Genomic DNA, 15699 nt, shown 5'->3' on the forward strand with positions numbered 1-15699 from the left:
GTTTTAGGAAAAGATCACGTAAAAATAAGCTATATAACAGCTTGTGTTTGGTATGGCATTATCATTAATTTCAAAACGCTATAACATCAAACGTGATTTACAAGCAATGCTTAAGTTAATTAAAATCTCAATGTAGACACCGCTTTACACTGATTACAGGTGGATGAATTAAATTTTTAATTAAATTAGAAAACGTATTGAATACTTTAACAATACAATTTTTTTAAATTTAAATTTAACTATTTTTACACGTAAGTATTGCGTGCGTGTGAATCTATTTATTTATAAAACTTTATAAAAATAACATTCAAAATTTGCTCTTGATAAACTTAACTGAATCTAAATTATTATTGCCAAGCAATAAATTATAATTTCAGCAATAATTATCAATTTTTTTCCAATTTAAAAAGCTCATTTTACATTACTGTATTTTTGAAGAAATATAAGTAGTATTGTTTGAAAATTTATTAGAACCAATAATTTGTTATAGAACATTCGTGAAAAATCTTGTAAATCGTTAATCTATTTTCTAATTGACCTAATTGCGATACATTAATTAACAATTACTCGATAATAATTGTCATAATTGGCAGCTATGTTATTATTAATTGATAGCTTTGAAATAGAAAAATAAATATTAGAATATTCCAAAAGTTACATAAAAGGATTAATATCAATAAAACTGTTAGTTTAAACAAATTGCATTATTTAAAATTACAATTTTACATACTTATTACATTATTTACAATATGTTATAATATTTATTATATGAAGATTTTCTTTATATATTTATATTATATTTGTTATAATATATGAAAACATTAATCAAAATTATTTTGTAATACTTTTGCTGATTTCGAAATTGACGATGATTAAGATTAAATATAAGTATGTCAGTTGACAATAACTTCGGAATGGACGTGTAAAAAGTTGCTCATAAAGTACTACATCGTACACGTCATCGGATATGTTATCGGAGTATAACATTGCTGTGCGTATCACTGGAGGATAATTGCAACAGTGTTTCGGTAATGAATACAGTTTGAGGAAAATACCGAACCGTTTATTCCCACTCGAGCTTTCGCAGTCGCGCGGTAGTCGAAGACTCCACGTGACCCATTATCTGCTTTCCTCCCCTTTATCCCCTCTCGCTCACACGTTCTCGATAGCATTCCTCACCCTTCCTAAGTCTCATTCTCCCTTCTCTATCCATCTTTTTGCAGAAGACTTAATACGCATACGCGAGCCGACTGCGCATCGCGTCGCATAAGCTCTGTTCTGAACAGTCGCGTTTTCGCGGAACGGGGGTCGATCGAAAGCACCTAAAACGAAACGGCCGGGGAGGCCCGAAATCAGCGGGGGATTGGTCGCGAGATCGTCATTGCGTGGTACATCGCCCGCCATTGTCGGTGATTGTCGGTGGGGGAGCCACCTGGTCTCGGATTTTACGAGGGGGAGAGAGGAAGAGATGGGTAACAAGGGTGATCATGTGCCGCGGGAGGGGTGCTAAGGAAATCACGTATTGACGCGTCTGCGTGGTCACGCCGGCGCGTTGCTGCCGTAGAGGGTGCGTCGTGAAGAGGCGAGGGGGTGAGAGTGGTGGAGAGTGGTGGAAGGATAGGTACTGAAGACCCTCTCTCGCGGGGGTCGGGCCAGCCTCGATCGCTCAATATTCAACCCTTCGCCGGACGAGAGCGCCCGACAGCAGCGGCTCCTCCAGACGGGGGCACGAATCGACCGTTCCTTCCTTTGCGCCCTCGCCCGCGGAGCTGTTCGATCGCGGCCAACGTTCCGCCGGAGGAAGGAAGTCCTCGAGCCCTCGAGAGGGATCAGCACGCTCTTCGGGTGGCAGCGCGTTCTTCTCTCACATCTTCTGCTGTCGCCCGGAGTTCCACCCTTTCTTCTCGCACTCGATTTTTCTCACCCCGTCGGGAGTCGCTGTAAGAGCGAGATGGAGGGCAAAAAAGTCGAGCAGTTTTACTCTCCGCCGCCAAAGCTTGGGAAATGGGAGGGCTTCCGCGTCTTCCTCTGGAACTCCGAAACGGGACAATTCCTGGGCCGCACTGGCGCTAGTTGGGGTGAGTTTTTTTAAACGGCAATATAATATTCTCTTTAGAAATTCTAATATCAGCTTCTCTCCCCTTGAGTCCTTGCGTTTTTGACCCGCCCCTCTGTGCGCAAGATTATTTTCTGGGAGATAAATGCTGACTCCAATTATCAAATTTTGATTAATAAAGAGAATCGAGATATCCTAATGTTACCTTAAAGTCACGTAGTACTTAGTATTGTAAAATTTTTGATACTAAAAATATAGATATAAGTAGGGTAATACGTTATTTGTGGAAATTATAGGTCGTAGAGGATTAATCCTTTGTATTTTGTTACGTCACTGTAATGTCTTTAACGATTCGATCGTAAAGAATATCTTTAGACGTGAAAAGTAATCTAAGACTCAGTTCCACAACTCACGGTTTACTCTTAACTCCCCCCCCCCGAAGTTCAATTTATTTCTCATTTCAATTCTAGAATTGGAAAGAAATGAGATACAAGTTGAACCTCGATTAAGAGTTAACCGTGAGTTGTGGAACTGAGTAGCGGTTCGACCAATCCGTGTGTGAGTGTAGATTAGATAGTATATTGCTTACTGAAAACCGTTATCATTCAAATTGTTTCCATATTTATATTATACATCATACTATTTCATTCGTATCACTTTGCATGACAAATGACAAGTTAAGCAAGAAAATCACATGCATTCTGACAGCATTATGATCCAATTATGGAACGTATTTGCCAAGGAAATTACAAAAATTATTTCAACACACTTTTTCGTGCACTAAATTTTTAGAATTTTTCTAGAATGTATATATTGAACTTGTTTTACAAAATACGTTTGAAATAATTTATTTACAATCTAATTTCTCTAATAACAATAGTCGAAATTAATACTATTACGGAATTTTCCATTTTCGTTTTCTTCGACTCGATCTACTTCGAATTATTTCCATTACATTTCGTTTGACCTATACCAAGATTTTTTTTATTGTTCTGCATCTCAATAAAGCTATTATTATTATTATTATTATTATTATTATTATTATTATTATTATTATTATTATTATTATCGAACGTGCAAAATTGAAGGGAGATTAGTTCTAAATAATACGCATGTCTAAAAGATGTTTTAAAGATATTTTTTTTTAAATGTCTTTTTATGAAATGTTCAAAAATTTTTTATTGTAAAATTTATCGATCAAAATATATGACATAGTCAATATAAATGTAACAAGGCCGTGTTCCAAAATTCACTGCCAGCGCTAAAAATCTATAATTTACATTACACATACTATAGATTTTCAAGCATTGGCAGTACATTTTGGAATGCAGCCATAGTTTATTAGATTAGAATGTTTACCGTCAGTTCTGGTATTTTACATTATTCAGCGTTACGGTGATAAAATTAAGGTGAAACTATTAAAAAATGTGTATTAATAAAAATAAGAAGAATATGAGACAAGAATTACATGCTAAATCTGTATCAATATTACACAATGATTTATACAACTTTTCCAATGAATTTCTCTTATAAATAAATTTCTTTCTTCTCTATTATATTGAATGTTATCAAAGTTATGTAAACAAGTTATGTAAAATCAAAAGTTAAAAAATTATTCGATATCAGAAATTAGAAAAATATGTGTTTTCACTAGAGTTAACGCTTGTTAAATTAATAGCATTAAATATATCTGTAATGTATCTTTTTATTGTTTCATCTTTCACATTTTATCTTTATATAAAAAATTAGTAAATCAACTTTTGTTAACTAATATTAAGTATGAAAGATATGAAAATTTCAAAAGATACGAATAGTCGAAGGTTATATATGACGAAGTCTCATTACGTAATAATACATAGAGGATAGTAGTTGTGTGTGTCACTATGACATTTCTTAGATCGGAAAATTTTGTCGCGATTTTTCTTTACTGTTATAGCAATTTATTTTTATATGCACAAACAATAATATGTAAAATACAATTAAAAATTTTTAATTTATATATTATATAATATGCCAATTATTTATTGCAATTTAAATTGTAATTTTTACTTGATCTAAATTTATTGACGTATCAATGTAAATTTCTATTTATCTTTAGATATATCTGTTTTATAATAATGTTAAAATATTTGTTAAAAGTTGAGACTAAGTAATTAAATACAGTAAAACATTTAACAAATTTAATATTTATTAAATTAAGTAAATTCAATAAATTTATAAAATATTTTATTTGAGTATTTTCAAGAATTGATGTTTACTAGAAAGAGAGAGAGAGAGAGAGAGAGAGAGAGAGAGAGAGAGAGAGAGAGAGAGAGAGAGGGAAAAAGTGAATATTATTTTTACTCAGTACAATAATTATGATCGATAAAGTTGATATGAAACTTTTATTTTTTGTAAGTTATTTGAGAATTTTGCTTGTGAGATTATCCATGATTTTATTTATTAAGGCTGTATTTCAAAATTCACTACCAGCGCTGAAAATCTATAGTTTACGTATAGGTTATGTACAATATGCATTTTCAGCACTGGCAGAGAATTTTAGAACACAGCCTTAATATTATTACCTCAGTTTACGTATATGAATTTACATACTTAGAATTGTTGTAACATACTTTGTACTACATATTTTTAGTTTGTAAAAACGTGACTTAATGTATAACTTGAAATGGTATTAGTCATAACACGCGTTATGCTATTATACAAAGCAACTATTCATAGAAGCAAAAATTTATCTATTGGTGAACTTGTTACGTAAGATAGTTTCCTTCATCGAAAGTATTATATGCAGCATAAGGTTTTATAGCTCTTTATTACTTACCGACTGTAAAGTATAAAGTTAAAATAAAAAAGTACAAAAATGAGGAATGCATTTTGCAAATAATAAAAAAACTGATGTTAATTTTTAAATTTACATAAATTGTTTATTTAAATTGAATACTAATTTAGAAATTATGTAGCACTTGAGATATCAAAATTTAAAGATTTTTTTGGAGGAATTAAGTTTGAAGTAATAATAGTATACACTGAATTATATTTTTTAATAAATTATATAAATTTAATATATTATATAAATAAATAAAATTAAATTTACATTGGCAATTTTCTTAATAGAGATGATTACGTAACAAAACTAAAACTAACTAAAGAAACCAACACAAAGCGAAGATAGAATAATCGAGTAAGATTTGAAGATTTCTTGATATTTTCTTTTTAAATAACTTAACTTTTTAAATAACTTTTTAAATAGCCAAATACGTTTAAAATTATCTTTAGGCTAACTATTATACTAATACATTAATCGGTCCGACGATGATTCCAATGCAGACTGAAATATTTCCGTTCGTTTACGTATATACAAGGTAAACCGAAAATATCTTGTGACAAATATAAAGTTTCCAACAGAGTACTAACTGTAGTTTATTTAATGTGGCTATTTCTCCTTAGTTAAATGTACTGTTACGCACATCCTGTTTTGTCAAGCTAATATTTTTTACTTCTTACTATTAAAGAGAAGTTTGTATACGCAAATAATAAGCTTAATAATTTTTAATCTATTTCATTTCTTTAATTTTTTTAAAAACGTTTTCAAAATGAAAAATTAAATTTTTTACTTTAATAAAAATATTTAAATAAATTATTATAAATCTCTATGTGCGTATATAAATAATTTAATAATATTATTAATTTATGATGTATATCTGAAAATGTTTTTGTTTAATGGGATAAATAGAACATTTTCTGTAATTTCAATGTAATTTTTATTTTATATTTTTAACCATTAATAATTACAATTTATTATTTTTTTATATATTACAAGGGGTATAAAAGATATATATAATATATATATTATATATAATAATGAAAACTCTCTTTCGTAAGGAGGGAACATACATAGAAAGAGTTCACTATTACTGTTATCTGTTTTAGTTTGAAGTTTTTTTTTATGCAACGAAATCAAAGTTTGCGGTTTCCTTCATCCGTACATTGAGAGGTGCAACCTCGCTGGAGACTTCCGTTGTTCTATTTTTACATTCTATCGCTTGAGATATAATAGGAACAGGAGAAAATATACGAGTGAAGGTATCAGAAGCTTTCAATAGGGTGATTCTTTTAAATAACTGACGGGTATTTTATTACGCGATCGAAAATATATGTCGCGATTTTAAATTTTCTTTCTTGAATGTTTTGATATTTTATTTATTATAATAAGATACATATTTTTTAAATAATTTTTTTCATATAATTTTAGTCCATTTATGTTTATTATACTTTTTATCTTTCCTCTTCTCCATTTATCTCTTTTTCACCGCTTTCTCTACCGCTACCTTTTCGCTCTTCTGTTGAGGTCGATCGACTTCCGCCAAAATCAATACAAGCCGTCTCCGTTACCATCTCACAGAAATGGTATGGTCTGATTTCTATACTGGATAGTGTTAGCGTCTGCGCACTAGTAACGCAGCCGATTTTTCTAGCCGAATGTCCTACATTTCAGTTCGATCCTGCAAATTTTTTGACAAGTGACAAAAAGTTTTTGCAAATTAACGAGATTTGTAATATCCCACGGCATATTACAAATTAGCTGACATTATTAGTAATCATGCATTATTTATTATTATCACGTAGTACTAATAGCACACTGTCAGTGCTAACGCATCGTTGTATTCCATATCGTGTCGATCGATATCTCGAGAAAAGTCATGGAAATGTTACCGTAACGACTTGGTGAATATGCAGCCATTGACATTAAGAGCTATTGATATACATATAATAGAGAGTTGATTATTATTTTTTTTTGTATTAGCTTACGGTCTTGATGTTTGAAATTAGTTAGAAAATTAGAATTAAAAGATTAGAATAATTACCTTATCTTTTGGAAGACTTGGCAGAGATATTCAATTTATCTTATCAACTATAATATGGTTTTTACATATTGAGTTTTTTTTCTTTTTCTATTTATATAATAAAATATGCTATAATCAGTAAAAATTATATATTATTATTATATATATGTTATATAATTTTTTAATATTATATGATATAAAATTTTTTATATTAGATATGTAATATTAAATATTTATGTATATATATTTCGAAAATAATTATATTAGGAAGAATAACTCATAAAATACTTCTTATGAGAAATAAAGTGTATTTTGCTTTTAGAATCGCCAGTTATTATATTTTCCCAAAATTCGTTTATTAAATAATCACTTTCAGGTATAAAGATGGAGAAAAATGGAATGTCATGAACGTCCGCGAGTATATATTTGTAATTAATTTGTAACTTTTGTAATTACCCATTTAATTATAGTGTGAATATATTAAGGTTCAACGCAATTATGATCCGGCGCAAGCTTTATTCGATTAAGCGAACTATATACGTGCAGTATATTATCGTTCAGAAACAAATAACTAATAATGATAGAAATAAACGAAAAATTTCCATTTAAAAATGAAATCTTTTTTTCTCTCTGTAATTTATATTGTAATTTATATTCTTTCATAATGAAATAAAATATAATTGATTGCATTTTAGAAATAATTTTATTTATTAAAATCTGACGAGAGAGAAGATCTGGCAATATCATTTATGTAATGAATTAGAGAATTATAATAGAGTGTAATCACGGAGAGTTAAACATGACATTTAAAAGCATTTTTTAATAATTATAATAATTATAAAATTACAATTGATATCTTCAATTTAGAGAATGCATCTCTTGGAAGATATATCGCTTTGCGTGCGTAAGAATATGTTCGTCAATGATTTGTGTAACAAACGCATGGTATCGCTTACCTAATACCAATTCAGGTCAATTAGACGCCAGATCATAATTGTCTCGGAGCTCCAGCCTTCAACTAACAAACGATACAACAATAGAAGTTACGCTCATAAAATATATTTTATATATTAGCTTCAATATTTTAATTCTAAATTAGATAATATATTCTACATATTTTGGTTTTTCATTAATTATATTATATCAAATTTTAATCAAATATTAGCTAAATTATTGTTATACAGTTGTTAAGTTAATATTATAATCGCATTTTTAATGAATATTTTAAAAATTAAAGCAAAAACGTTGTTCCAAAAGATATTATATATAATATATACCGATCGGCATAAAATAAAATTGTTTTGGCATAAATAATAATAATTAACACGTTAATATAAAAATTTTATTGAATATCATCTTATATAATAGATGGCATGTTTCAAAAGAATTAAGTTTGATTTGCAGTTACGTAATAAAGCAGCTTTCGCGTTTCGAGTAGTTTCGATCGATTTTATAGAATTAGCCTTGATATACTTTTTTCATATGTTGCACAATAAAAACCTCATTAAAAGAAGCATCATTTAAATGCAACATTTAAATTTTTTATTGTATTCAAAGCGTAAAAGTTATTTGCACAAATATTTATAATATTTAAATATAAATAAAGATAAAAATGTCTCTTGAGGAGAACGTATCTTGTGCAAAATTAGTTCATAGCAGTTGATATATCTTACAAGTAGCCAATCGAATAAAATAATGGAAAAATCTGTTAATATACAAAAATGTATTAAGTAAAATAAAAAGTAAGTTAGGCTCATGAAATTTAAAATATAAAGTGTAAAAAAGAGAAATGTGTACATAATAAATATAAAATTGATATCTTTATAAGCGAAAATGTATTTTGTAGTCATGGTATATAATAAAATATAATAAAGTAAAATCAAGTCAATATATAAAATAGAGATTGGCATGTAAGCAAATGCAATAGAGATGATCGTTACTATCTAAAATACTATTGTAAAATAAGAGTCATATGAGAGTCAAATTAAAGGAAAAAAATATCGATATGAAAACAGGGCTTAAATAGATATAATGACACGGAATCATTACATGAACTCTATCTTTATATTATACAATCTCTTTCCTCTTCCTAGTTTCCTTCTCCTTTTCTCCATTTCTATTTTTAAACTTTCCATATCGATAATATTTCTTTCCTTTAGTTTGACTCTTATATGACTCTTATTTTACAATAGCATTTTAGACAGTAACGATCATCATTGCATTTGCTTACACGCCAATCTCTATTTTATATATTGACTTGATCTTACTTTATTACATACATTTTAATATACTATGACACTATACAACACATTTTTGTAAGGTTGGGTAAGTTAATTTTTTTAAAAATTAAGTTAAGTTAAAGTTAACAGCCTTGTAAATTTAACTTAGTTAAGATAAAAGATTAATTTATAGTGCCATTAATTAAAAGTTAAATTAATGAAAAAAGGTAATTGAAAAGTTAAAAATTAAATTTGTTTTATTTTATGATTTCAAGTTAACTTTTTTTTAACTAAATTAAAAAACTAAGTTAAAAAATTAACTTAAAAATTAAATTTTAGACATTTTAAAAAATTAACTAACAAGGAGAGACGCATATTTCATGAATATTGATCATCTTTTCGTGATTATTCAGATTATTCTGGAATACCAAAAAATAATCCCTGTACAAAGCAGTAAATTGCATTTTTGCATATTTTTCGAGAAAATATGATTTTAGCTCGGGAAAAAATGTTATATACATGGACATATTTTGTATATAATTATATAGAATTATATAATTATTAATGAAACATTTTTTCCTGAGAGGTCATGATGACGGATTGCTTTTAAACCTATTTTTTAACGTTTATTTAAACATAAATGAAAGATTTGAAATTATTTGAAATTAGAAAAATACATCGACAGATACGAATGTATAAGCATATAATCGGAGTATAGGATCCGTATAATTATCCAACTCTGATGTTAATTTCAAAAAAATTAAATTAAAAGTTAATAGTGTTATCGATAAAACTAAGTAAAGTTAAAAAGTTAAAAGTCTAAAATGTAACTAAATAATGTTAAAATTAATTAACTTTTCAATTTTTTAACTTAATTTTTAACTTTTTAACTTAGCATTATCCAACCTTGCATTTTCACTTATAAAGGTATTAATTTTATATTTATTATGTACACATTTCTTTTTTTTATACTTTATATTTTAAATTCCATGAAACTAATTTACTTTTTCATTTTACTTAATACTAATAATTTTTTTTCTGTATATTAATAGATTTTTCTATTATTTCATTCAATTGACTACTTATAAGATATTATCGACTACTATGAACTATGTATTGGCGTTACCATATTATGTCATAAAATCTTGTACTGCGATTTTTCAGAAATTGTGAATACCAATAAAATGTTACATGCGAGACTTTTATATCGAATCATTCTTTCAGATTACATCTTAATCGAAGTCTGTATAATAATATATTTTTTTATGTATTTATTCTCAATCTTGGCTATTACCGTTATATCCTAATTATAATTATTACACGTTTTAACATTGATAATGACTCAAAAGAGATTGAAACATCTGTTTGTTTTTATTTTCAATTGTTTTGGTATTATTTATTAGTTATTATATTAAATTTGAATTGGTTTGGCTCTTAGTCCTTCGTATTACATTAATTTTATTTAATATACTTTACTTTACTTTACTTTGAGCTATATGACATTATGTATTTTAATAAATAATTCTTGTCCGTTGTTTTGATTATAAATTAAAATTACAATTTTATATTATAAATAAAAAAATAATTTTATGGTTAGTAAAATATATCTACATAATATATATATATAGTGTAGATATATATCTATGTGTTTTAATATCTTTTTAGTTATAGATTAATTTTAGTTTAGATTAATGAATATTAATATGTTAATATTAATATTCATATGTCAATAGATATATAATTGATAAATAGATAAAGAATTGAATCTGAAAAAAGACATTTAAATTATTTTTAAACTAAAAGAAAATATATTTCTAGCATTATAGATTTAATGGCATTAAAATTTATATAAGCAAATATATTTTCAGCTAAAATTTTGCTGTTCTACGTAATTTTCTATGCCGTCCTGTCCGGCTTCTTCGGTGCGATGCTCGCTGTGTTCTATCAGACGTTGGATCCGAACGCACCGAAGTGGCAGCTAGATAATTCGCTGATTGGCAGCAATCCGGGTCTCGGTTTTAGGCCTATGCCTCCTGAAAGCAACGTCGAAAGTACTTTGATTTGGTACAAGGCTAGCGATGAGGGTAATTATCTTCACTGGACCAGAGAATTGGACAAATTCTTGGAAGGTAAGAAAGACACACATGAGCGAAGTGTATGCGTGCACAGTTTTAACATATAGTATCACGAAACTGATCATATGTATGTACACAACAATTATTTACAATTAATATGAAGAAGGCAATTGACAAAAACGATCTTTCAATATCAACATAGTTTATGTGAACAAACAAATATTTGTGATTGTACTACACGAATTTTCCAAAGAAATTCATATAGTAATTCATATAGTACACACATACATACTTTGATCATTTCATGATTCATTATAAAAGCAAAAAATGAAATCAAATTAATTTACTCTACAAGAGTATTTATTTTGAAGAAATGTTGTTTAATTAATATATTACTTAATCAGTTATTGAATCAAATATTTATTAACTAATCAATATGAAATTAATATACGATTTTTAAAATATAATTTCCATACAATACAGAATATCAAAGATCACCGGGTGCGAACTATGAGAGAGTAAATTGCGATTACGGTAGGCCAGCACCACCAGGCAAAGTTTGCGATGTAGACATGGCGAGTTGGGGACAATGTACGAAGCTCAACAAATATGGTTTTAGCAGATCCGCGCCTTGCATTTTTTTGAAACTGAATAAGGTTTGTGTATTCTTTTTATGTAGCTCGCTAAACTTTCATAGAACTCTTTAAATTGAAAGTGGTAAATAAATTACGAACTAAATTTCCTTCCTTAGCAAAAATTTCAGTATGCAATATTACAATACGTTGATTATCCATTCGTCATATAAAAATCATTATATAATGAAATAACAATCGATATCATTGCGTGGCAGTAACATTCCTCCATAATAGAATAAAATTCTCCAGTTTGAAAGCTGGATAGTAGTGAATGACTGGAAATCCCATAATGTAACCGATGATTATATTGGTCAATTATTACAATAACAAAGTCAATAGTTATAATAAATTAGTCATGATAAAATTATCGGCGTAGGCAATGATAAATGTGTAATAAAGTTGAATAAATGATAATATAATTTAACAAAATTGTTAAAAAGAAAATTGTCACTGGTTAAAAAGAAAACGACAAAGACCAGTGATATAGAACAGTATCGATATTTTACTGAGGAAAAGTTCCTTCTCATTTTTATACGACGTATGGATAATCAACATATTGTAATATTGCATCTATATTGAAATTTTTGCTGAGGAAGGCTAAAAGATTAGCTAAAACATATACAAGTAATGACATAATATAGAATTATTTTATAGAAACAAAAACTGCACACCGTTTACAGCCAATTCCCAATTGCCTATTTATTTGATTTTTTTCTTTTTGAATCTTTAAATTGAAACTTTGTTTATAGATCAAGAAGAAAAATCGAATATTAAATTGAGATTTAGATTTTAATTTTTTAAAAATCTTTTTCTCTTCTATAATATATGAACAAAAAAAAAAGATTAAGAATATTTTAAAATTTTATTGACTTATTGAATTAAAAATTTTCTTGTTAGTTTATTAAACGTTTTAGCATTTTCTAGGCTTACTAAAAAAAAATCAATTTTTAGGAATATAAAATATTAACTTTATCGTTTTTCAAAGATACATTTAATATTTCAAATTTCGAAAGCAATTAAAATGACTGGATACATTAATTATACAAAAATGTCGATTTAACAAAATCATATCTTAAATTTATTTTAGATTTTTGGATGGGAACCGAAATTTTATAACAATACTAAAGATTTGCCGGCTTTGATGCCAGCAGATCTTAAGGAGCATATCAGACAAGAAGAAAAAGCCAATAGACTGGATACTGTTTGGGTGTCTTGTGCTGGTGAAAACCCTGCCGATGTGGAAAATATGGGTGCAATTCAGTACATACCACGTCGAGGTTTTCCTGGCTACTATTTCCCATTTAAGAACACCCAAGGATATTTGAGCCCTCTTGTAGCTGTGTTCTTCGAAAAGCCCAAGTGTACGTATACGCTTAATTTTATTTTTAACATTTTATTATTAACGTAATATATTCGAAATAGAAAGCAATTTTTTATACATTAATATAATAGTTCTTATATATTACTATGATAGCTCTTCTATCTTTCAACATTTGAAACTTAATTTAAATGTCTAAAAATCGTTGAATCTTGTTTATTAGAGTTTATAAGTTGGAAGTCAATGGCTGCATTTAGCAGAAAAGGGAAAACTCATTAATGAGCGCTCAATGATTCTTTAATACAATTTGTCTTTAGTTCTTTACTGGATCTAAGTATAGGAGTCAATATTAAAAAATCACTGAGCGCTTATTAATCAGTTATCTTTGAACGCAGCCATTAAGACCAACATGTATGTAGTAACATGTAATGAAATAATTAACATCTATTGATTTTATTACAGACGGCGTACTCATTAATATCGAATGTAAGGCATGGGCGCACAACATCATCCACGACAGATTTGAGAGACGTGGCTCGGTGCACTTCGAATTGATGGTGGACTAAGTCCTGTCAATTGCCAGATCATCATCGCTACTAACCGCGTCCAAGTAGGAAGCCGCAAGAGAATAGAACAGAAAGAAGACATTTCTTTTTTAACCTGCCTCGTTGGCCGACCGCGATCACACCCTGTACCATCCGGTTTTCTCTCTGCCCGACGATACCGCTCCGGATTAGCCTTACTTCTTCTCACTATCATCATTTCATCAGCTCATCGTCTTCGTCGTACTTACAACGATTGTAACAGCGTTATCCATCTATCATGTCAATTGCCAAGAGAAGGATACAAAAGGGAAAAAAAGAAAAAGGGAAGACGAGAGAAAGAAATAAAGAGAAAGGAAAAAGAGAAACTGAACAAAAGGGAATAGCAACACAAACAAGAAAATGAACTCAACGAAGCAATCAACTACAATCGAGATGCACAAAACTAAACGGGAGGGAAGAAAGGTGAAATGAACAATCCCGCACAAAAGCCGGGCGGTATCTTCTCTTATTTCTGCCAGGGTTGTGTCACGGGGAGTGATCTCGACCATCGACGGCTAGTCGATCGTTCGCAAAACTTAATTCGCGCGCGCGAGAGAGAAAGAGAGAGAGAAAGAGAGAGAGAGAGAGAGAGAGAAGTTTTCCCTTAGTTAAGAGCCCACCGACCGTTCCAGTTAGATATCTTGAGCTTTGCGTCACACACATTTCTTTTCACAAAGACAAGCTCAGCCGATTGTCATGGCACTGCGGATGATCGATGATCTTAGTTCAGCCATGTAGATGTATTACATTAGTGTGTTTTGCCCATCGCGTTATGATACATCTTGGCATGTCAGTATGTTGAAATTTTTGGGCATTGATAAGAGAAGTGGTACTTGGCAAATTTTAATAAAAGACAGCAGGTACAAAGGGGTACAAGTACGTGTCAGGTTCAGTTGGACTAATCGCTGTTAAGTAACTATGATAACTTGTAATGGTATTTAAAACTTTGAATAACGTTAATAATATGACAAGGGAAAATTAATCACAAGCGACGCGAAATTGTTTATCGAATTGTTAAATAAAGTTATAAATTATGTATGAAGTTTCTATGTTCGAAATTTTTCCAAATATTGGTATTGAAGAAACAAAGATAAAATCTTTATAAAAATGGAAAAAATTTGTTAAAAAATCTCACTGAGATTTATAACTAAAGTATAACAATCAGATTTTTTTTACTTTAGTAAATTGTGTTATTAAAATTGTCTCAACTTAAGTTACGTTTATTAAAATACAGATTTTTACGTTTAATGAGATACAGATTATATTACGATATAGATTATATTATACGATAGGTGGAAATTTTATTTACATTGCTATACTTGTATTGATACTTAAGTCTTGTATGTTAACAATTGTTACTTGTATTCCTTTGTTCCGAATATTTTCAATTGAGAGTTAAAATTAAGTGTTATTATATTGAAATCTGCTACAGAGTATGATGAAAAAGTATAAGCAAAGATACGGATATTAAAGAGGCGATCAATAGTTATTGCCACACAATATGTTGAATGTGTATGATGATCTATGATTCTATATAATGCATTTTTCATGCGATAGAAATTCTTGGAATCTATGGGTTCTTGCATGCAGAGACACTCGGATTCACAGATTGTTGAATCTACTAATTTTTGAGCTCATAAATGCTCGGATTTACGGATTTGGACTCGCAAATTTTTTAAATATTTTGGGTTATCAAAAGAATATATTTCAATTTGTGAATGGTATATGAAGAAAATAAAGAGAATTAGTGACAATAATTTTAATTTAAAAAAAAATTTACATTCACAGGAATTTATTCAAATCCAACGATCTGTGAGAATTGAAAGAATTCTTGAAAAAAATCACGAACTCAAAGATCTATGGATATGAGATTTTGAAGTAGAAAAAAATGTCAATTACATTTACTTGAATTTATTGAATACAATTAATTAGAAAATTTACGAGAATTTAAATTTAGATGTATTTTTTAAT

At 28.8% G+C, this 15699-nt stretch overlaps 1 protein-coding gene across 1 annotated transcript; it reads left to right on the forward strand.

The window, feature by feature from the left end:
- The first annotated feature begins 1258 nt into the window (after positions 1 to 1258).
- On the forward strand, positions 1259 to 14089 carry LOC105146348 (sodium/potassium-transporting ATPase subunit beta-2). The gene is made up of 5 exons (XM_011056533.2): positions 1259 to 2078; positions 10985 to 11245; positions 11675 to 11847; positions 12914 to 13187; positions 13607 to 14089. The coding sequence occupies exons 1-5, from the start codon at positions 1952 to 1954 to the stop codon at positions 13708 to 13710; spliced, it is 939 nt and encodes a 312-aa protein (XP_011054835.1). The 5' UTR covers positions 1259 to 1951; the 3' UTR covers positions 13711 to 14089.
- The last annotated feature ends 1610 nt before the right edge of the window (positions 14090 to 15699 follow it).

This window comes from Acromyrmex echinatior, chromosome 3, assembly GCF_024713525.1.
Source record: "Acromyrmex echinatior isolate Ae372 chromosome 3, ASM2471352v2, whole genome shotgun sequence".
Lineage (NCBI taxonomy): Eukaryota > Metazoa > Arthropoda > Insecta > Hymenoptera > Formicidae > Acromyrmex > Acromyrmex echinatior.

What these genes read in the sequence shown, in the direction of transcription:
- LOC105146348 (XM_011056533.2), top strand. Translation starts at nt 1,952, where the DNA reads ATGGAGGGCAAAAAAGTCGAGCAGTTTTACTCTCCGCCGCCAAAGCTT. An exon ending in TTTTTTTGAAACTGAATAAG is followed by an intron (nt 11,848 to 12,913) that starts GTTTGTGTATTC and finishes AATTTATTTTAG; the next exon opens with ATTTTTGGATGGGAACCGAA. An exon ending in GTTCTTCGAAAAGCCCAAGT is followed by an intron (nt 13,188 to 13,606) that starts GTACGTATACGC and finishes ATTTTATTACAG; the next exon opens with ACGGCGTACTCATTAATATC.